Source organism: Mandrillus leucophaeus, unplaced genomic scaffold (genome assembly GCF_000951045.1).
Source record: "Mandrillus leucophaeus isolate KB7577 unplaced genomic scaffold, Mleu.le_1.0 Scaffold880, whole genome shotgun sequence".
NCBI classification, from domain to species: Eukaryota; Metazoa; Chordata; class Mammalia; order Primates; family Cercopithecidae; genus Mandrillus; species Mandrillus leucophaeus.
This window is the reverse complement of record NW_012109586.1, coordinates 1,300,024-1,325,850: the sequence shown is the minus strand read 5'-3', so window position 1 is coordinate 1,325,850 and position 25,827 is coordinate 1,300,024. Positions and strand designations below refer to the sequence as shown.

General features: G+C 34.4%; 1 protein-coding gene across 4 annotated transcripts in view; it reads left to right on the top strand.

Annotated features, from left to right (window-relative positions):
• ORC4 (origin recognition complex, subunit 4) overlaps positions 1-25,827 on the top strand; it is a 96,228-nt gene that overhangs the window by 40,683 nt on the left and 29,718 nt on the right. For 2 of the 4 annotated variants that reach the window (XM_011969312.1, XM_011969311.1), the window contains exons 2-4: positions 14,063-14,136; positions 16,501-16,577; positions 17,185-17,275. The exons of 1 other annotated variant lie outside the window; for it this stretch is intronic. In XM_011969312.1, the coding sequence (XP_011824702.1) occupies positions 14,080-14,136; positions 16,501-16,577; positions 17,185-17,275 (225 nt within the window). In that variant the 5' untranslated portion in view covers positions 14,063-14,079. The remainder of the gene's footprint in view (positions 1-14,062; positions 14,137-16,500; positions 16,578-17,184; positions 17,276-25,827) is intronic. One more of the 4 variants, XM_011969313.1, reaches the window with a different exon arrangement.

The following is a 25,827-nucleotide window of genomic DNA, read 5'->3' as shown; positions in this document are numbered from 1 at the left end:
AGTTATTATTTTTTAGATAAATATTTATAGGTAAACATATTACAATATTTTCTTTCTTTTTTTTTTTTTTTTGAGACGGAGTCTCGCTCTGTCACCCAGGCTAAGTACAGTGGCACTATCTTGGCTCACTGCAAGCTCCGCCTCCCAGGTTCACACCATTCTCCTGCTTCAGCCTCCCAAGTAGCTGGGATTACAGGTGCCCGCCACCACACTCGGCTAATTTTTTGTATTTTTAGTAGCGACGGGGTTTCACCATGTTAGCCAGGATGGCCTCGAACTCCTGACCTCGGGTGATCCACCTGCCTTGGCCTCCCAAAGTGCTGAGATTACAGGTGTGAGCCACCTGCCCGGCCTACAATACTTTCTTATTCCAGAGGGTTATTTTGTGCCAGCCACCTTACTGACCATTGATATGAAATGTAGGAAAAATTGTTTATCTGTTGCCTCTTTGACCTGCGCTTGGACAACTTTGCAACTAAATAAATAGGACATGTTCACACCTGTTATCTCTTGTAAATGCTTTTTTTGGTACACAGTGTTACAGCTCCTGCTCATCTTACTAGTAAGATGCTCATAACACTAAAGTACTTTTGATTATCCAGCTGAGGTACATGGTTCTTTTTCTTAAACAATTCTTATTTTTGGTTTTTTACCTTAAGGCAGCTGTAGAAAAAATAATTTAAAATATGTTACTTTGTGTGTGTATGTGTAATATATATGTATATGCATATATACATACATATATGCACATATATTACATATGTACATACATGCATATGTAATACACATATACGCATATATAACGTGTATATGTAAAGTATGCATAGGCACATATATATGTACATATGTAATATATACATATATACATATGTTTATATATTAGTATATGTATAGGGAAGCATATATGTATATATACATATGTGCATGTATTAATATATGTAATATATACTTATATCAATATATGTATATATTACACATATACACATACAAATGTATATGTGTGCATATATTGCATATGTTACATATGTACATATATACATATGTATATGTGATATATATATTAATACATGTGATATATATGTATATTACATATATGTATATATATTACACATACACGCACACACATATAAATTATGGAAAGTTCGTGTTCTTTTAAGTGACAAATATGAAATAGCATCCATTTTGGTTAAAAATGTGTGTGTGTGTAGGCATGCCACATTTTTAACCTAATAAAAATTATAGGAATTGCTGGACTTCAGATATTTATTAAACCCAAGAGATTCCTTTTTTAAGAGATCTCAATCATAGGTTAAAAAAAGTTTCAAGCTGGCCAAGGTGTGGACCCAGGTACTTAGGAGACTGAGGCAGAAGGATCTCTTGAGCCCAGGAATTCAAATCAAGCTTGTGCAATATAGTGAGACCCTGGGTCTTAAAAAAAACATTGTTTTTAGTTCCTTTTTTGCACTTCATGTTTTAAGTTTAGACATTATTATCTTTCTACTCTGAAAAATGAAATTAGCAACCTTATGCATTCATGCCACTTTTTTCTTTTTTTTTTTTTTTTGTTGAATGATTATTTTCAGTCTGTGAAGGCTTGTGTTTCCACCTGCTACTATTTATTTACCTTTTTTTGATTTTAGTTTTTTATTTTAGTGGACTCACAGATCACTATTGTGTGTGTGTGTATATGTGTGTGTGTGTAAAATTGTGTTTTTAATTATGCTTTAGTTGGCTGGATTTTGTTGTTGAGTTCCCCATATCCCGCCACAACACAAGGCTTTATTGGCTCTGTGTACTAAATAAGTTCATTCTTATTTGATAAGGCTATACCTGTTACCTTTGTATGTGAGTGACATCTTTGCTACGTATGAGTCTTGGTTTCTCTCTCAGAACTTTGTAGATATTATGACACCATATTTTAGCATTTTTTCCTCCCTTGTAGGTGTTTTTCATCCTGGAGTCCCAGTGAATTCTTTTTTTTGGGCTTGAAATTTAATAATTGAATTACAATTTTCATCAATTTTCTTCTTTTCATATTTGAAATATTGATGAGAATTTAGGAGATTTTATTGATGCCAGTATAGCTTTTAAGAGTGAGGTTAAAGTTAGGAGCTATGGAGAACTCCTATAGAGTTTTCTAGGCTTGTTTATTATTAACTTGTCTCTTTAGTTACTGCTAAGGTATTTCTGTTTAACAACTTTTTGTTTTGCTTTATTAGATAGAGGAGAAAGATTCTCTGATTCCATTTTTTACCATTTTATCTGCACAATTCCTTATTAAAATTCCAAAGTTTCTATATGAAACATGTATTCCTTTTTAGTGACGGGAAGAAAGTTTATGATCTATAAATAAAGATGTCTACAGAAGAAAATACAAATTGTACACATAGACCTTCAAAGAGAAGTGAATTGTTGGTATTAAACATCTATTATACTAACCGTGTTCTTTCACAATGTATTATCGTGCTATGTTTTGTCTCCTAAAGAAAAGCACAATGATGATTTTGATGACTTTTCTGATGTTTGCAGGGTTTTTTTCATGCCAGTTGAGACTAACCAACCTCTGGGAGTCAATAGACCTAACAGCTACTGCTGCTGTTAAGTAAGCTATGTCATCTTGGGCAGGTCATTTAAAATCTCTGTGTTTGTTTTCACTTCTATAGGTAGTACTATGTGTTTTTTGAGGTCCCTTTCTTTACTAACCCTATGAGTGTATCCCTCGTTTTATGCGGATACTGCCTTATCAGTGGGAGATACATATGTACACATACATATACACATATATATTATTCCAACAAGATTGTAAGTTTTGTTTAGAGACCAAATTTTATATTTCTCATCTTTCCCATAATGCTTGTCACAGCCTTGTAATAAGTAAACACTAAAATGTTAGGTTAAATTGATTGAGAAGGTCTGGCGTTGACTTGTAGCTACTTGGTTGTCTTATTAACTACAGTTTATGTAGATTAAACATTTTATTTAATCGTTTTTCAAAATGTGCTCATTTTCTAGATCAGTTGTAATGTCATTCCAGTAAAAATTTGTCTTTCAGTTTAGTGAAAATACATCTTTAAGCAACGCTGGAAACTAAAACCATGAACTCATTTATATATGAATATCTATTACCCATACTGAAACACACGTATGGAAATTGAGCAGATAATGCCAATCTGTGGTGCTTGGTCATATTTCATGAACCATGAATTGTTATCATAGCTTAACTCAGCATCATCAGAAAATTTATATCTTATTTACATTGCTGACAGTAGCAAGTTGAATGCATACAGTCTGTTGCATGAAAGGACTTGTGAGTGACTTATGACAACAGTATTATTTAGGTGAAGCAATAATCTGTTGAAAACATATTTTGTATTAACATAGTCAACATATATTAATATACTTTGAAACTTATATTTGCAACGTATTCATTCAGCAGTAATTTATTGAGCAACTTATTTTCAAATGGAGTTGGTGGAGTATCCCAAAGCAAGTCTCATGTGTGTGCCCTTGTAAGATTTGATAATTCTGAATTCTTTTAAGAAGCTATTCTAAGTTAGTTGTAATCTGCTAATAATATAGATAGAAGTTGTATACGTTTGCTAGTCAGCAAGCAGAGAAGTATTTGGTAAATTGACCAAACTTCAAATTTGACATGAAGGACTGTCATCAGGAATTCATCCAGGTTGCTTCTCCCACAAAGTTTAGGATTATGTTAGTCTAAAAAACAGTGATTAGAACTAACCTAAGATGAGGAGCTTAAGTTAGTTGTGCAAACTAAATGGAGGGCTTTTATATTCTATTTCTAAGGTAGGAAAACATTTGACATCTGAATGGCTATTGAGCTATATGTAGGAATAAGTTATTAGTGTCAGCTATTTTCTAATTCTGTCTTTAGATGTTAAGAGAGTTTACTAAACAGTTATCATTGTTGTTGGCCAAACAGTTAGTCTAAAATACATTATGCAGAATTGGTGAGGTAGACATAGAGGCACTGAGTGAGGGTTTGGATCTGAGGAAGGCATAATGAGAAAGAAGAGTTATAAGTACTCATGAAATCTCAAGAGCAGTAAAGGATGTACTTCATAATTTTTAGAATTTATCAACAAGCAACCCTTGGAAAGCATAGGAATGGAGAATTACGACAAATAAGCCACCTCAGTTCAAAAATGGGAAGTATGAATATACACGTGATTGAGTCTTGAGCTTATTTAGTCATGCTGCTTTGGTTAGCATGTAACTATAAAATTTCAAATACAGATACAGTAAGTAGTGGTCAGTGAAGATATTTCGGAATTCATCTCTTCCTTTGTAAAGGTATAGATTGTAGGGGACTTACTGTCATGGGGAAATGCGCATAGGCCATTCAGAGAGCAGACAGCTTTAGATGACACATTTTTACAATTCCTATAATTTTTGTACTTTGTCAATACAGAAATAAATTTAAAATAGTCAGCAGCTCTCTGATGTATAATATAGTAGTGCTCTGGAATTGCAGTAATGAGAATTTCCTCCATATGCAGTTGACTCTTGAACAATGTAAGGGTTAGGGGTCGAAACACCCCCCTCCCTACCCAAAGCAGTTGAAAATCTGCATATAACTTTTGCCTCCCCAAAAACTTAACTGCTAATAGTCTGCTTGACTAGAAGTCTTACTGGTAACACAGTCAATTAATATATATTTTATATATGTATTACATATTGTATTATAATAAAGTAAGCTAAAGAAAAAATATTTAGAAAGAAAATATATCTACTATATAAAGAAAATATGTTTACTATTCATTAAATTGAAGTGGCTCATCGTAAAGGTCTGCATCCTACTCGTCTTCATGTTGAGTAGGCTGAGGGGGAAGAGGAGGGGTTGATCTTGTTGCCTAGGGGTAGAAGAGGTGGAGGAAGTAGAAGGGGAGACAAGACAGGTAGGCACACTGGGTGTAACTACAGAAACACATTGTAATTTCTGTCTATCTCTTTTGATTTCTAATTTGTTTTAAAATGTTTCTATACAGTATCAACCTTTCCTCAACCATTTGCTTTGATTCCAGTACCTGTATCATAGAAGGGTCCATGTTGTAAAGAAAACAAGAGCAGTCTTGTATATTCAGAACTGTTCTGCCAGATTGTCTAACGTCAATTTGTTTTCTGGCACTGTTAACTTCTGCATCTTTCTCACTGTCTGGCAGTGGTTCAGAAGCATCTGTCTCCACTTGTCTTCTGTTAATTCCTCTGGTGTGGTATCTGTTAGCTCTTGAATTTCTCTAAGACCCGTATCTTGAAACCCATCACTGCCCACCCTTTTTGCCATATCTGCAATCTCTTCCATGATTTTCTTGATTGGCTTTGTAGTAAATCCTATGAAGTCACGCACAACATCTGGACATAGATTTCTCCAGCAGGAATTTGTGTCAGGCTTGTTGGGTTTCACGGCCTTTTCTGTGACAACAGGGCACCTTCAATGGGATAATCCCCCCAGACTTTCATCGTGTTCTCTCTGTGGAGGTTTTTCCATAGTGTTGACATTCCTTTCCATAGAGTTCTGTGTGTAATGAACCTTAAAGGTCCTTATGACCTGATCTACAGGTTGAATTAGAGACTTTGTGTTTGGGGACCAGTGGACTACTTGGACAAAACCTTCGGTGTTGAACTCATGGGATTCTGGGTAGCCAGGGGCATTGTCCAATATCAGAAGAACTTTAAAAGGCAGTCCCTTACTGTCTGGGTACTTCCTGACTTCAGTGAAAAAGCATCAGTGGAACTAATTCATTAACCCCATTGGCTCATTGAGTGAATCGGTTCCAGTGTTTTGGCTATTACAAGTAAATTTATTATGAACATACATTTTACAGGTTTTTGTGTGAACATAAGTTTTTCTGTCAGGTAAGTACCCAAGAGTGCAATTGCTATGTGGCTTGTTAAGTGTATTTATAGTTTTCTAAGAAACTGCTGACAAGAAACGTTTCAGAGTAGCCATGTCAAGAAACATTCCCACCAGTGGTTAAATGAAGGATTCATTTTCTCTACATTCTCACCATCTTTGAGTTATTTTAGCTCTCTTAATCGGTGTGTGGTGATATCTTACTATGGTTTTAATTTGCATTTTCCTAGTGGATAATGATATTAAACATCTTTGCATATGCTTATTTGCCACCTGTATATCTTTGGTGAAATGTCTACGTGTGTGTTTTGCCTATTTTCTAATTGGATTGCTTCTTGTTTTATTACTGAGTTTTGAGGGTTCTTTAGATACAGATATTTTGTCAGATATGTGGTTTGCAAGTATTTTCTCCCATATGAAGCTTGTCTCATCTGTACTATTAGAATTGTCTTTGAAATATTCTTTATTATGTAGTAGATATTTGACCATTACATGAAGGGGCAAGATGTCAAAATAACCTTTGGACTAAAACTTTATTTACAGTCAAAATTTATGTAGGTTATAAGGTAGATACCATAGTGGTGTGTTTGTTGTTTCTTTTCTGAATGCTGGCCCCAAATGAAGAAAAAATGATCTTAATAGCATACCTAATTTATATATGATGCAAAGAGGCAGATTAGATACCTACCTTGGAACTGTGGACATTTATTTCATTTTTCTGAGTAATTCTTTCTTAATTCATGAAGTGGGTAAAAAAAATCTTTTAATTCTAACAATACTGTAAGAGAGCTAATGTAGTTCTACAGAATAAAACATACTACAAAACCCTTTCTCCTTTTTACATTTTAATTAGCCTTATAATCTAGGAGACAATTATCACATAGTTCCTTGTGATTTTAGGTTTTGGCTGAGAGATAGTCAAGAGCATCATAAACCAGAGTTGAGACTATAAAATGTAGCTACAAAGGTTTTTCCCTCTCATAATAGTTATTAGGGAAGATAAAAACCTAAATAGAGTAAGATAAAACTTGAGACATAAAAGACTGCTAGAAGGTGTCTTAAGACAACTGAGAAGACCACTTTTCTTCTAAGAAAGAAGATGCTTAAGGGTCAAGACAATAATTGAGTACTCTGTTATTTAGTTTTCAATTAGGAAGCTGGAGCCAGAGGACTTTTGGTGACTGAGGCCTTAGCTACCTGGCTTACACATTAAGGAGGACACAGATTTGCTTGCTGGTCTGTCTGTCAAGGCCTGGCTCAGCTAAGGGCCTGTTAACATTTCTAGAGAAGAAAACAGCATTACCATGGTTTGTTTTCTAATTGCCACTATATGAAATTAATAAATGTGAATGTAAAATATATTGGCTGATCTTCCTTCAGGTTATTGAAATGTGTTTGTACTTCTTTTTTTAAAAAGTTGGCTAAATAAGTAACAATTGAATAAGAGTATAACTTATTTGGGCTCAAATCCTGGCTCTGCCACTTAGTCGCTTTTTGATATGTATTTTATATGTATTTTTTTTTCTAATTGATGAATAAAATTGTTATCCATTTCTGGTATACAGCATGATGTTTTAATATATGTATACGTTGTAGAATGACAAAATTAAGCCTATTAACATAATCTGTTACCTCACATACCATTTTTTTGTAACAAGAAAATTTAAAATCTGCTTTCATTCTGTGAGTTCCCCTGTTAGAGGTTCCACCTACTGTAGTCCCCCCCTTATCCTCAGTTTCACTTTCCATTGTTTCAGTTACCTTTGGTCAGCTGAGGTTCCAAAATATTAAATGGAAAATTTCAGAAGTAAACAATTCATTAGCTTTAAATTGCATGCCACTCTGAGTAGTGTGATGAAATCTGCAGTGTCCTGCTCCATCTTGCCTGGGACATACATAATTTCTTTGTCCAGCATATCCATGCTGTATATGCTACGTTGTTGCGGGAAGTCAGGGACCCTGAACCAAGGGACTGGCTGAAGCCGCGGCAGAGGAACATGATTGTGAAAATTTCATGGACTTTTATCAGTTCCCAGATAATACTTTTATATTTTCTTATGCCTGTCTTTACTTTAATATCTTAATCCTATTATCTTTGTAAGCTAACAGTGTACATCACCTCAGGATCACTGTGATAATTGTGTTAACTATACAAATTGATTGTAAGACATGTGTGTTTGAACAATATGAAATCAGTGCACCTTGAGAAAGAATAGAATAACAGCAATTTTTAGGGAACTAGGGAAGACAACCATAAGGTCTGACTGCCTGCGGGGTTGGGCAAAAAGAGCCATATTTTTCTTCTTGCAGAGAGCCTATAAATTGATGTGCAAGTAGGGAAGATATCGCTAAATTATTTTCCTAGCAAGGAATATTAATATTAATACCCTGGGAAAGGAATGCATTCCTGGGGGGAGGTCCATAAACGGCTGCTCTGGGAGTGTCTGTCTTATGTGGTCGAGATTAGGACTGAAATACGCCCTGGTTTCCTGCAGTACCCTCAGTGTTATTAGGGTGGGGAAAAACTCCGCCCTGGTAAATTTGTGGTCAGACCAGTTCTCTGCTCTTGAACCCTGTTTTCTGTTGTTTAAGATGTTTATCAAGACAATACGTGCACTGCTGAACATAGACCCTTGTCAGTAGTTCTCCTTTTTGCCCTTTGAAGCATGTGATCTACTGCCTGTTCTTACACCCCCTCCCCTTTTAAAACCCTTAATAAACAACTTGCTGATTTGAGGCTTAGTTGGGCATCATAGTCCTACCAATATGTGATGTCACCCCTGGCGGCCCAGCTGTAAAAGTCCTCTTTGTACTCTTTCTCAGCCAGCCAACATTTACGGAAAATAGAACCGACGTTGAAATATTGGGGGCGGGTTCCCCTGATACTACGTGTCCTTTAATCACTCAGTAGCCATCTAGGTTATCAGATTAAAAGAACATAGTATAGAGAGAGAGTTTTGTACTATTCCATGATTTCAGGCATCTGAGGGGTGCCTTGGAATTTATCTCCCATGGATAAGGAGAGACTACTGTATAAATTAGATTATGTGGTATTTGTCTTTCTATGCCTGGCTTATTTCAGCTAACATAGTATCTTCCAGATGCATCTATGTTGTTGCAAATGACAGGATTTCTTTTTTGTTTAAGGCTGAGTTAGTGTTCCATTGTGTATATATACACCACATCGTCTTTATCTTTTCATCCATTGATGGACACTTAGGTTGATTCCGTATTTTGGCTGTGAATAATGCTGCAGTATATATGGGAGTGAGGATATATCTTTGATGTATTGATCATTTCCTTTGTATATATGGATGGATATTCAGTGGGATTACTGGATTATATAATTTGGCTTTTAATTTTTTCAAGAACCTCCATACTGTTTTCCATAATGATTATACTAATTTACATTTTTATCAACAGTGTTTCAGGGTTTCCTTTTTTTTCATAAGCCTTAACAACACTCATCATCTTTTATCTTTTTTTAACAAATAGCCTTCCTAGCAAGTGTGAAATGTTATCTCATTGTGGTTTTGTTTGTACTTCCCTGAAAATTAGTAACACTGAGAATTTTCTCAAATACCTATTTGACATTTTTATGTCCTGTGAGAAATCTTTTTGACTATTTTTTAAATTGGGTTGTTTCCTTGCTATTTTTTCTTAGTTCCTTATACAGTCATCCCTCTGTATCCACAGGAAACTGGTTCCAGGACCCCCTTCAGATACCAAAATCTGTAGATGCTCAAGTTTCTTCTATAAATTGACATGATATTTACATATAACCTACACATACCATCCCATATGCTTTAAATCATCTCTAGATTACTTATAACTTCTAATACAATGTAAGTGCTTTGTAAATAGTCATTATAATGTATTGTTTTTTAAATTTGTATTAATTTTTATTGTTGCATTTTTTCCCCCTCTAAATTTTCTCTCTCTTAAGTTGGTTGAATCTGCTGATGAGGACCGACTACATATTTTGGATTTTAACTTGTTGTCAGATGTAACATTTGCGAATACTTTCACCTATTCTGTAGGTTGTCTCTTCATTCTGTTGATTGATTGCTTTGTAGGAGCTTTTTAGTTTTATGTCTGTTTTCATTATTCTTGCTTGTGCTTTTGGAGTCATATCCAAAAAAATCTTTGCCAAGTCCAGTGTCAAAAAGCTTTTCCCCTGTGTTTTATTTCCCTGTGTTTCAGGTCTTACATTTGTCTTTAATCCGTTTTTAGTTGATTTTTGTATATGATGTGAGATGAGGGTTCAATTTCATTATTCTGCCTGTGGATATCCAGTTTTCCTAACACCATTTCTTGAAGAGACTGTCCTTTCTCCATGGTGTGTTCTTGGCACTTTTGTTGAACATAAGTCGACTATAAAAGTATGGATTTATTTCTTGACTCTCTATTCTGGTGGTGTGTATGTTTGTTTTTATGCCAGAGCCATGTTGTTTTGAATTATCTTTATTTTGCACTAGGTATTGAAATCAGGTAGTCTGATACCTCCAGCGTTGTTCTTTTGCTCATGATTGTCTTAGCTATTAAATGTCTTTGTGGGTCCATATGAATTTTAAGGTTTTTTTCTATTTCTTTGAAAAATGTCATTAGAATTTTGATGTAGATTACTTTGACCTTCACTTCCAGTAGTAGGGACATTTTAATAACATTGATTCTTTCAATCCGTGAGCATGGAGTGTCTTTCCATTTATTTGTGTCTTCACTTTCTTTCATCAATATTGTATAGTTTTCAGTGACAGACCTTTCACCTCTTTTGTTACATTTCTTTCTAATTTGTTTTTGATGCTATTGTAATTAGGACTGGTTTTTAATTTTTTCAAATAGTTATTAGTGTGGAGAAATCTTATTGATTTTTGTATGTTGATTTTGTATCCTGCCACTTTACTGTATGTATTAGTACTAACAGTTTTTTGGTAGAGTCTTAAGGGTTTTCTCTATATAAAATCATGTCATCTGCAAACAGATCATTTAACTTTCTCTTTTTTGACTTGGATGCCTTTTATTTAATTTTCTTATCTAATTCCTTTGGCTAGGATTTGCAGAACTGTATTCAATATAAATAGCCAAGGTGGGCATTCTTGTCCTGTTCTTGATCTTAGAGGAAAAGCTTCCAACTTTTTACCTTTGGGTGCAATGTTAGCTGTGAGTTTGTTATATATGGCCTTTATTGTGTTGAAGTATATTCCTTTTATACCTAATGTATTGAGAGTTTTCATCCTGAAGGAATATTGAGTTATGTTAGAAGCTTTTTTTTTATCTGTTGAGTCAGTCATATGATTTTTGTCCTTCATTCTGTTAATACATTATAGCACACTTTATAGATTTACATATGTTGAACCATCTTTGCATCCCAAAGGTAAATACCACTTGATCATGGTAATTGATCTAATGTGCTGTTGAGTTAGATTTGCCAGTATTTGTTGAGGATTTTTGTACCTATATTCATCAAGGATATTAGCCTGCTACCGAAACTATTCACCAAGAGGCCCAGGAAAGGTCATGCACACTGGTACCTCAGAAAATAAGTCCACTGTCCTCAGTCTCAACTGTGGACCCTGATAAGACACTTTAACTTGTCTGTGGTCTGAGATCAGTTCAAGGACCCACAAGAAGACAAAACGGTCTGAATCCCTGGGTCAAGCTTTCTGAACTTGGTCCTACATTATATCCTGAAACAGCCCTGAAGCTCAGCTCCTGCTACTCTTGTTTGCAGCCTGAGAGCAACCCTGCCTGCACAAGGAACTGCTAGGAGACTCACCTGTCTGTGCTATCAGTACAGACTTACCAGTCTCTGTCCCGTAGCATATGCTGAAAAAGCTCTGAATTGGGAATCCAGCACATCTTAGCCACAGTCTTACAGAAATCCTGCACAGAAATTCTCTTGTAGTCAGGAGATACATCCTTCCATGTCCTCAGGACAGGCAGGCAGATTTCAGTCCCACAGCAGGTCCTGAAACAACCCTGAATCTTGGCATAAGCCCCACTCAGCTATGGTCAGAAAGCGGTTCTGCCTACCCAGCATCCTGGAGGGAGATGGGACTGTCCATAGCCCTGCCAACAGGCCACCTGACCCAGGTCCCTCATCAGTCCCTGAAACACCCCTTAAAAGTGGCTCCAGCCCCTCTCAGTACAGCTTGAGAGCAGGCCCACCAACCTAAGGACCTGAAGGGAGGCATGCAGGTTCATGACACCTTAGACAGGCCTGAAGACCTAAGTCTTGACTGTAGGCCCTGAAGCAACCCTGTGACTTAGTTCCAGCCCCACGCAGCTGGGGACTATGGCAGTAGTGCCTGCTCAGGTTATCCACTCAGTGATCCAGTAGGAGCCCTCCCAGGTTCCCAGAGAAAGCCACACCATCCACACACCTGGTAACAGGTCTTTTCTCTGCATATCTTCATCCCCTGTACAGACCAATGTCCTAGAAAAAGTCCAGTCCACCACCAGATAGGTTTCATATCCTGCTACAGCCCCTGGTAACAAGGTCCTATCAGGCTTTAGCTAAGCCCTCAGGAGGACAGGGCCCTTTCCAAGTCTGAAGCCTGGACCACAGTTGGGGAATCCGTCACGTGAATGAAGATCTGCCCTCAAATTGACTTTCCCAGGTCTTGGTCCCCACTGGGGTTTCACAGACGCCTGCCTGCATCTCAAGGCTAACACAAAGACACTTTCGTCCGTGGGTGGCTGTGAAATTATTGTTGCTATTTGGGAACACAAGCTGAAGGGCCTCCTATTTCATCTTGCTGCCGTCATTCTCACATTATTATAATGTTAATCATTGGTGATTTGATGATAGGTCAGCTTTTCTTGAGTTTTATGAGTTCTGGCAGTAAAAAAGTTCCAAAATGTCTTTCACTGGGCAAAATTCAGGGTGTCAGCAAAGCTGTGTTCCTGCTGGAGACTAGATGAGACCAGAATACACTTTTTTAAAAAAGCGGTTAACTTGGTTGGATCCAAATCCTGGCTCTTCCATTTATGTACTGTTTGATTTTGGTCCACATAGTTAGCCTATCTGTGTCTTCTAACCTTGAAAGAGGATTATAATAGTAGTTATCCCATAGGGTAGTTTTGAGGATTAAATGAGTTGATAAATGCAAATTATTTGTAACAATTCCTGATACCTAAGTAAACACTGCTTAAGCTGTTACTGTCTAACTGTTAAAGTAGTCCTATAGGAAATCAGTGCTAAGAAAATTAGGTCTTTTAGTCAAAGGTATTTGTCTATGAGTATGGTAACTTGAGGAGAATTTTACAAGAATTATACATTTTTCATTAATTTTTTTTCATTCCATTTATTCATTGCCAACTTTGTTTTGAGCATTGTGCTACAATGCTTGGAATATAAAAAATCTCAATTTGGAAACACTAGCAAATAAACAGATAATTTTGTTCAAAATAATTAAATAATAAAGAGAAATACAGGCACTTATAAGTAATTAAAGAAGAGGCATTTAACCTAGTCTGTAATGATTATTTGTGTATGGTTGGTGAGTGGAGCAAGAAAGGAAGGTTTTCTATGAGGGATGATCCTGTGGGATGGATGGGTGGGAGAATCATAAAGGAAGCATATAAGTTAAAGAAAAAGGAAGAAAGGGAAGGTGACTAGAAGATTTAATGGAAACAGAGGAGTAGCTGTTAAGAACCACATACAGGCCTGGAGGTATTATTACAGGTTCAGTTCCAGACCATTGCGGTGAAGCAAATATCACAATAAAGTAAATCACCCAAAACTTTTCTCAGTACATATAAAATGTATATTTACAGTATACTAGTCCATTAAGTGTGCAGTAGTATTATGTCTAAAAAATGTACATACCTTAATTTTAAAATACCTTATTGCTGAAAAATGCTGACAGACACAAAATGGGGACATGGTGTTTGAAAAATGGTACCTATCGACTTGTTGGACACAGAGTTGCTATAAACCTTCAATTTACTTAAAAAAATGCACTGTCTGCAAAGCACAATAAAACCAAGTGTACCTAAAGTATGGTATGAGAGTGTTGAATAATCCTGTACTTGGACAAAATGAAGCCATCGAAGATTTTGAAGGTCTTAGGGTTTGAGCATTTTTTACTTTTAAAAACTTGTATTTAATTCTAGAACAGTAAATTCTTAGGTATTATCTCTTCAAGTCACTATGTTTATAATATTTATGCCAATTTTTTTAAGGATTTGAATTTGTTGAAATGAGCAGTCGTAAATCAAAGAGTAACAGCTTAATTCACGCAGAGTGCCTTTCACAGGTTAGTATGTATTTTCATTAACCTCAAGACCTTTTACCCTATAAAAGTGTTGAGAGAAATAGTTATCTTCTTAACTTGAATTTTCACTTTAGCGTATAAGAGGAATCACTCTTTCTAACCTTAAGGAGATGTCAGTACAAGACCTTGAGATATCAGTACAAGGTCGTAAGAACAATCATCTGGAAGCAAAATTTTCCAGACTCTGTAAAAATTAAATGTGGACCAACAGATTTTCTTGTTGTTATGATTGTTCTCTATCCTTTTTGTCAGTTCATATATTTTTTTAATATTAGTGTTTTATACTATAATTTAATTTTATCCTTATTAAGTCCGGGTAGTCAGAATTCTAGCTTTTACTTTTTTCTTTCTAATCTAGATACCTTTTTTCCTCCCCTTTTCTTGCTTAATTGCCCTGGCTTGAACAAATGCTGAATAGGAATGGGAATAATGGACATTCTTGTCTTTGTTTTCATCTTAGAGAGACAGCATTCAGTCTTTCACTATTATATATGATGTTAGCTGTAGGATTTTTTTTTTAGATGCCCTTTATTAAGTTGAGGAAGTTCCATTAATGTTCCTCGTCTATCGAGTGTTTTTATAATGAACGTTATCAGAAGTGCATACTGTATTCCAAGTGCTGAACATCTATCTGTATATCTCTTCCTTAAGAAGCTTATAGTCTAGTAGGGAAATGAGCATGGTATTTCTACGTTTGTATGTATCTAGCTTGACCTGAACTACGTGTAGTTTTTAAATAAAAATTAAATGTTACTGGTATTCCTTCATAAGATTAGGCTTTCTTTTTGAAGGAAGTTGTTTAACTCTATTTCTAAAAAAAAAAAATTTAACTGAAATATGCTTTACATACCTTTGTATGTAAAGTGCACGAATCCTCCATGTACAGCTGAATTAATTTCAATACATGTATATACCTGTTTAACTTCCATGCCAGATCACTTTGGGATTTGTGAACCTTCTAACTAGTCACTGCAGCTTTATCTAGCTTATGTTTTACACCCCATTACTGCCTCTAAGAGATTTTAATGAAGTTTTGGTTTTTTGTTTTGTTTTGTTTTGTTTTGTTTTTAAGGAAGGGATTGAGTTTTTTCTTTTGATCTCATCTAGGTAGAGGAATACACATTATGACTAGTTGAGTACATATATATGTTCTTTTATGTATTTTTATAGATATTAGCTATTACCTGTACAAAGCCTATTTGTGTTACAGATAATTGCCTTTTGCCTTTTTAAATATTTTTTTTTTTTTTTTTGAGACCAAGTCTTGCTCTGTTACCCTAGCTGGAGTGCAGTGGTACAATCTCAGCTTACTGCAACCTCTGCCTCCTGAGTGCAAGCAATTCTCCTGCCTCAGCCTCCCAAGTAGCTGGTATTACAGGCATCTGCCACGTCTGGCTAATTTTTGAATATTTAGTAGAGAAGGTATTTCAACCATGTTGGCCAGGCTGGTCTTGAACTCCTAACCTCAAGCGATCCACCCATCTCGACCTCCCAAAGTGTTGGGATTTACAGATGTGAGCCACCGCGGCCACCCCACTTTTTTAATCTTTAAAACAGGCCTGCAACAAGGTGTTATTGTCCCTATATTATAGATAAAGAAATTAAAATCTAGAACAGACTTACCCTTTTAAAATTCATATAGTAGCCTCTTCTGGTGCCAGTGTCCTTACTCTTTAACTTCCTCTATAATGAACAAGTATGTATCATTTTGTCCCTAGTGAATCATTTTCTTTGCTTAGCCTCTGTACATAGAACAAGAACTCAGATTTATTTCTTTGATACATGAAGGATTAGTTCCATGCCGTCAGTCTAGGAGAAGCAAATGTTTTTGGAGGTTTTTTATTCCAGTTCATGGGGCCAAATCTGAGATAGCACCCTAAGGTTGTCCTTGAAAGACCTCTGTATTAGCTGCAGATCCAAAAAGGAATGACTTTAATGGTCCATCTTTTTAAAGAGCATGGTAGATTATCTGACATAATTTTTCATGACTAAGTCTAAGGCCCTTTTTCTAAGGTGAACTCAAAATACAGCTCCTTATAAGAATTTTTTTCTGAACTCGTTCACATGCATTGAAACAGCCCTTGAGTTGCTAACATAACTAAAGTCAGTGATTCTCCCTTTTTTGAAACCTTCACAACTAAATTCTCATTCTTCCTGTGGGACTTGAGATAGATAAGAACACCATTAATTTTTTAACTTATGGTGCCATAACTCTAGAGGATAAGAATTTAGGGAGGGTTGAATTGATTCATTAATAACTAATTCTGGCTATTGTAAATGTGCTTTCTTACTCATTTTTTATTGCATGTGTAATATTTTTATATTTATTCACTTTATTTTCATCAGGTACAAAGAATTTTACGTGAAAGATTTTGTCATCAGAGTCCACATAGTAACCTATTTGGAGTGCAAGTACAATACAAGTAAGTCTAGCTGTCCTTTTGACTGTTACGGACCAACTTACAGATGCCTTCCAGGTCTTGCAAAAATTATGTAACAAGTTTGATATTAAATAAACCTAACAAACACTTTTATAGAAGTAAAAAATGTTGCTTTGTGAATAGAAACACCACATAGCGTGAAGCAGGAGCAGATACAAATATTTCCATAATGCAATAGCACTTTAACATTCAATCTTGTTTTGTTTATGTTATCTAATACTGTGGAGAGAATTCTAACCATCTTGCCCTTAATACCCAGCAGCCAACTATGGAGTGAAAGTTCAGAGTATAGTAGGAAAAGAGATTTGAATCCAAGAGTCCTGAGAGTTGCCACTGTTGTCCCCACGATCATACAAATCAATATATTCCAATCTGATACATTTTCACCTAAAGATTTCAGAGTCTATACTACCCTCCTATTTCTTTTGTATTTTTCTGTTTAGGACCATTCAGAGGCTAGGCCAAGTGCCCAGAGGGAGAGAAAAGAGGAAATTTCTATGCATATTCAAATATGCCTTTTAAAAAACTACAATCTAACAAAGTATTCCAGCTTCATTTTTAAAATTTTGTCCTATTTATATCATTTTAGACACTTAAGTGAGCTGCTAAAAAGGACCGCTCTCCATGGAGAGAGTAACTCTGTCCTCATTATCGGACCCCGAGGATCAGGAAAAACTATGGTAAAAGCTGTTCATTTCTGGTGTTTGTTGGCGTATGATGATTCTTATTTTATATAATACTGAAAATATTTTTCATTTCATTATTTTGTAACATTTTACTTTTTTTTTTTTAATCATAGAAGACATGTAAAACTTTATAAAGTTAGGGTGGTATATTTGAGTATAGCAGACCTTTTTTCCCCTTATTTGTCCTCCTAGTGACAAATTGTCAATTGATGTTTGTTCCAACATGGTCTTTTGTCCTTGAAGAAGTAGAGATTTCCAGTGGAAAAAGAAAATGGCATTTATTGAGCATGTACTATGTGTCTTTTTATTATGTTCTCTCATTTATTCTTTACATCAATGCTGCAAGGTAGGGTTTTTCCCTTTGTTATAGGTTAGAGAACTATCATATCATGCATTCTTTTTATTTTTCCTACATTATGACTATTTATTGTTTAACCCTAATTTACGTAGTTTTACATAAGATGCATGTTCACATCTTATATCATTCTTGTCTCCTTTTCCTCTTTATTGTAGTTACTTAGTTACCTCAAAAAGATATTCTTACTTATTTCCCCTTGCTCTTTTCTTTCATATCCTTTATGCAATATAGGAGACAAATTATGGGTGTTAACTTTTGAAAGTAATTAATTTCAATGCTAAGTACTCTGTGTAAAATCTGTTCTCATGTATTAGATACAATAAATTTAAATTTTTTACTAATGTACTTTAAAAAATGGATAAGTAAAATTTTTTTAACATTTTAAGCAATGTATATTGAAATTTATTATGATGAATATGTTAGGATTTTACTGTTATCACTCATCTCAAGTATTGTTTAAAGTATGTAAATTGAGAATTTAGATCTAGGTAATTTCTTTTAATAGTTCACAAATTTTCACATTTATAATCATATTTACAGTAAATTTTAGGTTTCAAATCTATGTTTAATTTGTTTTAGTCCTCATACTCAGCTTCTATAAATCACTATTTCTTTATTCTTGAGTTTTTTATTATGGTTTTTCTTTGCATTTGAATTCACTATTATTTTGGGTGGTTTTCACAAGAGAACTATGTGAAATGTTTTTAAATTTCAAATTTTTAAATTTAAGAAACTTTTTAACCATTCTAATAGGTGTAGATTGGTGTCTCATTGTACTTGTAATTCTCTAATGACATGCTGTTGAGCATCTTTTCATACACTTCTTTTTCATCTGTATATGTTTGGTGAGGTGTCTTATGTCCATTTTTAATTTGGGTTGTTTTCTTATTGATAGGTTTTAAGAGTCCTTTATATTTCTGATTTTCAGTTTTGTTTTGCAAGTATTTTCTTACAGTTTGTGGCTTTTCTTTTCATACTATTAATATTAACTGTCTTTGGCAGAGCAGAAGATTTTATTTTTATTTTTATTTTTGAGACAGGATCTTGCTATGTCTTTCATACTATTGCTATGTCAAAGTCAAGCATACTATTGCTTGTCAAACATACTATTTTGCTATGTATACATACAAAACATACTATTTGCTATGTCAAACATACTTTTAACAGTATGTTTGGTAGAGTAGTTTTTATTTATTTGTTTTACTTACTTACTTAGAAGATAGTGCAGTGGCATGCTCACAGCTCACTGTAGCCTCGGCCTCTTGGGCTCAAGAGGACTGCTACCTCAGCCTCCTGAGTACCTGGGGCTACAAGCATGCACCATCACACCTGATGTGTTTTTTAATTTTGTTTAGAGACAAGCTCTCCCTATGTTTCCCAGACTGGTCCTGAATTCCTGAGCTCAAGCAATCCTGCCTCAGCTTTCCAAAGTGCTGGGATTACAGACAGGAGCCACTGTGCCCAACTGAAGTCTTTGATCTTAGTAATCTGTCAGTTTTTTCTATCATGAGTTACGATTTTGGTGTTATGTCTGAAGCTTCATCACCAAACTGAAGGTCATCTAGATTTTTTCCTATGTATCTTCTACAAGCTTTATAGTTGTGCATTTTATATCTAGGTCTGTGATTCATTTTGAGTTAATTTTTGTGAAAGGTGTAAGGTCTGTGTTTAGATTATTATTATTATTTTTTTTGGAAATCAATGCCGAATTGGAGAAAGACTGTCTTTTATCCATTGAATTGCCTTTGCTTCTTTGTCAAAGATCAGCTGACTATGTTTATGTGGGTATATTTTTAGGTTCTCTTTCTGTTCCCTTGCTTTGTCTGTTCTTTTGCCAATATCACATTGTTTTGATTACTGTAGACTTTTAGTGAGTCTTTAAGGTAAGTACTGTCAGTTGTCTGACCTTGTTCTTCTGCAGTATTATGTTGGCTGTCTGCATACTTTGCCTTTTCATATTAACTTTAGAATCACTTTGTACATACCCACAAAATTCTGGGAATCTTTGTATTGAATTGCTGGGATTTTGTGTTGACTTTATACATCACTTTAGGAAAGTCTTCCCATTCATGGAGTATCTATGTATTTAGGAATTTTGTCAGTTTTTGTAGTTTTCTTAATAAAGATATTATACATGTTTTGTTAGATTTATACCTAATTTTTCATTTTTTTTGGTGCTAGTGTGAAGAGTGCTGTGTTTTTAATTTCCTTTTCTAAGTCTTCATTGCTGGTAGATAGCTAAACAGTTGGCTTTTGTATATTACCTTGTTTTCTGCAACCTTGCTATAATCGCTTCTCAATTCCATTAGCTTTTTTGTCAATTCTTTGAGATTTTTTACTCAGACAGTTATGTTATCTGTCAGCAAAGACAGTTTTAATTATTCCTTCTCTATCTCCATACCTTTTAGTCCTTTTCTTCTCTTATTGCATTAGTTATTCATTGACTATGTCTAACAGTTGATCATAAAATTCACTAATATTCTGCATACTGTTTTAGTATAAATTTAGAGGGTATTGTTCACTAAAGAATAATATTTTTTTATTTTTGAATATTCTCTTTCATTTTTTCTTAGGATTAGAAAAAAATGAATATCCAATATTAGAATATTCAGTTCTTAAATCTTTGTTTTCATTTTTCTGTGTCTACCATCTTTTTCATGTTTTTTTCCCCCCTCTCAGCATTCTGTCATATGGCCAATGTGATTTTCTTTACTGCCAGTGCTGTCTTTTGCTTCTTCTAATCTGATATTGCATTTCAGTTTTCTAAGAATCTTTCCTTCTTGTCTAAGTCTGACTTAAATAGCTCAAAACATTTATTTCATAAAATAGTCATTTTAAATAGTAATTAACGTTTTTATAGTTTATTTTTAAATTGATCATACACTTTGATGGGATATATAGTGATGTTTTGATACATAGAATGTATAGTGATCAAATCAGAGTAATTAGCATATCAGTCATCTCAAACATTAATGATTTATTTGTGTGGAGAACATCCAGTATCCTTCTAGCTATTGGACAATATTATTGTTAATTATAGTCATCCTATAGTTACAGAACAATGATAGTACAACACTGTAACTTACTCCTCCTATCTTGCTGTAATTTTGTATTCGTGATTGAATCTCTCCCCTATCCCTCCTTTCCTCCTACCCTTCCTACCCTATCTTCTCTTCTACTTTTGACTTCTATAGTATTTACTTTCCCTGGCTTCCATAGATGAATGAAAACGCATGGTATTTAACTTTCTTTTCCTGTCTTATTTCATTTAATATAACTTCTTCCAGTTCCATCCATGTTGCTGTGAATGACAGGATTTCATTTCTTTTTTTAATGGCTGAACAGTATTCCATTGTGTGTGTATACACATATTCTTTATCCATTCATCTGTTGTTGGACAACTAGGTTGATCCATATCATGGCTATTGTGAATAGTACAACAATAAATACAGGGTGCAGATGTCTCTCTGATCTAACGATTTCCTTTCCTTTATATAAATTCTCAGTAGTGTGATTGCTGGACCATATGGTAGTTCTAATTGTAGTGTTTTTGGGGGAACCTTTGTACTGTTTTCAATATTGGCTATAGGAGTTTACATTCCCACCAATGGTGTATAAAAGTTCCCTTTTTTTTGCATCCTCACCAGCATTTATTATTTTTTGTTTTTCTGAAAATAGGCATCCTAACTGGGGTGAGATGATACCTCACTGTGGTTCTATTTGCATTTCCCTGATAATTAATAATGTTAAGCATTTCTTCATGTATTTGTTGGCTATATGTATGTCTTTTCAGAAATGTCTGTTCAGATAATTTGCCTGTTTTTTAAGCAAATCAGTTTTTTGCTCTTGAGATACTGGAATTCCTTGTGTAATCTGGATATGAATCCCTATCAGATGAATAGTTTGCAGATATTGTCATGTATTCTGTAGGTTGTCTTTTCATGCTATTGATTGTTTCCCTTGCTATGCAGAAGCTTTTGAGTTTGATGTCATCGGATTTGTCTATTTTTTATGTTGTCTGTGATTTGGAGTTCTTACTCATAGGATATTTTCCTAGACTAGTGTCCTGAAGTATTACCCCTATATTTTCTTCTAGTAGTTTTATAACATTGAGGTCTTGGATCCATTATGAATTGATTTTTGTGTAGGATGAGAGATGGGAATCTAGTTTAATTCTTCTGCATATCCAGTTTTCTCAGCACCATTTTTTGAATGAATTGCCATTTCCCTAATGAGTGTTCTTGGCCTTTGTAAAAATCAGTTTGCTATTCATAAGCAGATTAATTTCTGGGTTCTCTATTCTGTTCTATTGATCTACATATCTGTTCTTATGCCAGTACCATGCTGTTTTGGTTACTACAGCTTTGTAGTATATTTGAAGTTAGGTAATACATTGACTCCAGCCTTATTCCTTGTGCTCAGGATTGCTTTATCGATTTGGCATTTTTTGTTGTTTCATATGAATTTTAGGATTTTTTTTTCTGTCTCTGTGAAGAATATCATTGGTGTTTTCATAGGAATATCATTGAAACTGTAGATTGCTTCTGGTAATATAGTAATTTTAACAATATTCATTCTGTCTGTCTGTGAGTATGGGTGTGTTTTCATTTGTTTGTATCCTCCTCAATTTCTTTCTTCAGTGCTTTGTAGTTTTCCTTGTACAAAACTATACCTTTCACCTCCTTGACTGAATTTATTCCTCAGTACTTCAATTTTTTTGGTAGCTCTTATAAATGGGATTGCCTTCTTGATTTTTTTTTTCAGCTAGTTTGTTGTTAGTATATACAAACATTACTGGTTATTGTATATTGATTTTGTAGCCTTCAACTTTACTGAAATTCTAAGAGTTTTTTGGTAGAGTCTCTAGGTTTTTCTATATGTAAGATTATGTCATCTGCAAAAAGGAACGAATTGACTTCCTCCTTTCCAATTGCTTTGGCTTGAACATCTAGTACTGTGTTGAGTAAGAATGGGGAGAGTGAACATCCTTGTATTGTTCCAGTTCTTACAGGAGAAACTTTTCGTTTTTCCCCATTCAGTATGATGTTGGTTTTGGGTTTGTCATATATGGCTTTTACTATGTTGTGGTGCTTTTTTTCTGTACCTATTTATTGACAGTTTCTATCATGAAGGGATGTTGGATTTTATCACATTTTTTTCTGCATCCATTGGGATGTTATAGTTTTTAGCCTCCATTCTATTGATGTGCTATGTGACGTTCATTGATTTGCATATGTTAAACCATCCTTGCATCCCTGGGATAAATCCCACTTGATCATGGTGAATGATCTTTTTGCATTCAGCTTACTAATACATTGTTGAAGACTTTTGCATCTATATTCATCAGAGATATTGACCTGTAGTTTTTGTTGCTGTTTTGTCCTTGTCTAGTTTTGCTGTCAGGGTTATGCTGGCCTCATAGAATGAATTAGGAAAGATTTCCTGTGCTTGAATTTTTTGGAGTAGTTTTAGAATTGGCATTAATTCCTTAAGGGTTTAGTAGAATTCAGCAGTGAAGCCATCCAGTACTGGATTTTCCTTTGTTGGAAGACTTTTTATTCCTGATTCTACCTCATTATTTGTTATTGGTCTCTCCAGGTTTTCTGTTTCTTCTTGCTTCAATATTGAGCAGTTTTATGTGTCCAGGAACTTAACCATTTCCTTTAGGTTTTGTAATTAATTGATGTATAGTTCTTCATAGTAGTCTGTAATGATCCTTTTTATTTCTGTGATATTCAGTGTGATGTCTCTTTTTTCTTTTCTCATTTATTTAGTTTAGTCTTTCTTAGTCTAAGCAATTTTTGTTTCAATTTTGTTTATTCCTTCTCTGATATTTATTATTTCCTTTGACCAATTTGGGGTTTGGTTTGTTCTTTTCTAGCTCTTTGGAATACACTGTTAGATTTTTTATTTAAAATTTTTCTAATTTTTTGGAGTGCATTGTTAGATTCTTTATTTGAAATTTTTCTAGTTTTTTGGTGTAGGTATATATTGGTATAAACTTGCCTCTTAATACTGCTTTTGCTGTGTTCCTTAAGTTTTAGTATGTTGTGTTTCTATTTTCATTTGTTTCTAGGAATCTGTAATATTCTTAATTTCTGTTGCCCATTGTTCAGGGGCATGTTGTCTAATTTCTGTATTTTTGTATAGTTTCTAATGTTCCTCTTACTACTTTAAAAAAATGTATAGGCAGGGTCTCCCTATGTTGCCTAGGCTGGTCTCAAACTCCTGGGCTCAAGGGATCCTCCCACCTTGGCCTCCCAAAGTGTTGGGATTACAAGTGTGAGTCACCACACCTAGCCAGTTCTTTTTATTATTGATACCTAGTTTTATTCCACTGTGGCCAGATCAGATACTTGATATGATTTTGCTTTTTTTAAAAAAATGTTTAAGACTTCTGTTGTGTCCTAATATAAGGTCAGTCCTGAAGAATCTTCTGTGTGCTGATGAGAAGAATATACATTCTGCAGTTGTTGGGTGAAATGTTCTATAAATGTCTTTTAGGTCCATTTGGTCTATGGTGAAGTTCAAATTCAGTCTCTCTTTATTGATTTTCTGTCTAAATTATCTGTCCAGTGCTGAGAATAGGGTGTTGAAGTTCCTATTATTTTATTGCAATCTATCTCTCTTTAGATCTAATAATACGTGCTTTATACATCTGAGTGTTTCAGTGTTGGGTACATTTACATGTACAACTGTTATATTCTGTTGTTGAATTGATCCTTTTATTATTATATAATGTTCTTTGTTTTTACAACTTTCGTATCACTTTTATTTTCCATTGTCCTAGGATAATTTTTCATACCTTTAAAAAGTCTGTGTGTCTGTACAGGTGAGGTGAGTTTCTTGTAGCAGCATATAATTGAGTTTTGTTTTTTTATCTGTTCTATATTTTTTTAATGGGAAACTTAATTGGTTTATATTCAAGATTATTATTGATAAGTGAGGACTTACCCTGTCATTTTAGTGATTGTTTTCTGGTTGTTTCGTATATCCTTTGTTTCTTACTTCCTCTCATTTATTTTTCCAGTTGGGTGCTTCTCTTTCTCCTTTATGTATCTGCACTACCAGTGAGTTTTATAGTTTCCCCTGTTTTCATAATGGTGGTTATCATCTTTTCATTTATGGATGTAAGGCTCCCATGAACATTTCATATAAGTCTGGTCTAGTGATGACAGATTGCTTTAGTTTTTGCTTATCTGTGAAACATTTTATTTCTCCTTTATTTCTGAAGCTGCTGGGTATTATATTCTTAGCTGACAGTTCTTTCAGTCTGAGCTTTGAGTGTATCATCCCATTCCCCTCTGGCCTGTCAGGTTTCTCTTAAGAAATCTGCTGTTGTATATTCTGACAATCAGCTAAAATGTAAAGAAGAAGGATGAAAGATGTTTTAAAATATCATTTTTAGAAATGATAAAGAGTTTAAAATTTTTAATTAAAAAAATCTGCTATAAAGAAGATACCTACTGTTAGTATAATTCCCTTATAGTGACTTGACACTTTACTCTTGCTGCTTTAATTATTTGTCTGCAACTTTTGACAATTTGACTATAATATGCCTCAGAGAAGACCTTCTGTTTGTGTTGAGTCTGTTTGGAGTTTTGAGCTTCCTTTGGATGTCTATTCCTCTCTCAAGAACTGGGAAGTTTTCAACTACTGTTTTATTAAATATGTTTTTCTCACCTTTTCCTTCTTTTCTCCTCCTGAAAGGACAATAATACAAATATTTGTTCACTTACTGAAGCCTTATAAATCCTGTAGACGTTATTCATTCTTTCTATTTTTTTTTTCTTATCTCCCTGTGTTATTTCAAACAATTTGTCTTCAATTTAAGAAATCCTTATGCTTGGTGTAGTTTGTTGTTGAAGGTCTCAATTATATTTTCTGTTTCATTAACTTCTTCAGCTGTAGGATTTCTGTTTGTTTTTTATGGTATCTCTGATAATTTCTTATTCAATCACAAATTGTTTTTCTGATTTTGTTAATTTTCTATCTGTATTCTCTTTAATTTCACTGAGTGTTGTCAAGATTATTATTTTAAATTCTTCTTCTGGCATTTTCTGTATTTCCGTATGATTCTTGTCTGTTACTAGAGGGGTTATTGTTTTCCTTAGGAAGTGTCATGTTTTCTTGCTTTTTTATGTTTAATGTTTAATGTGTCCCTATGTTGATTGGTATGCCTCAGGTA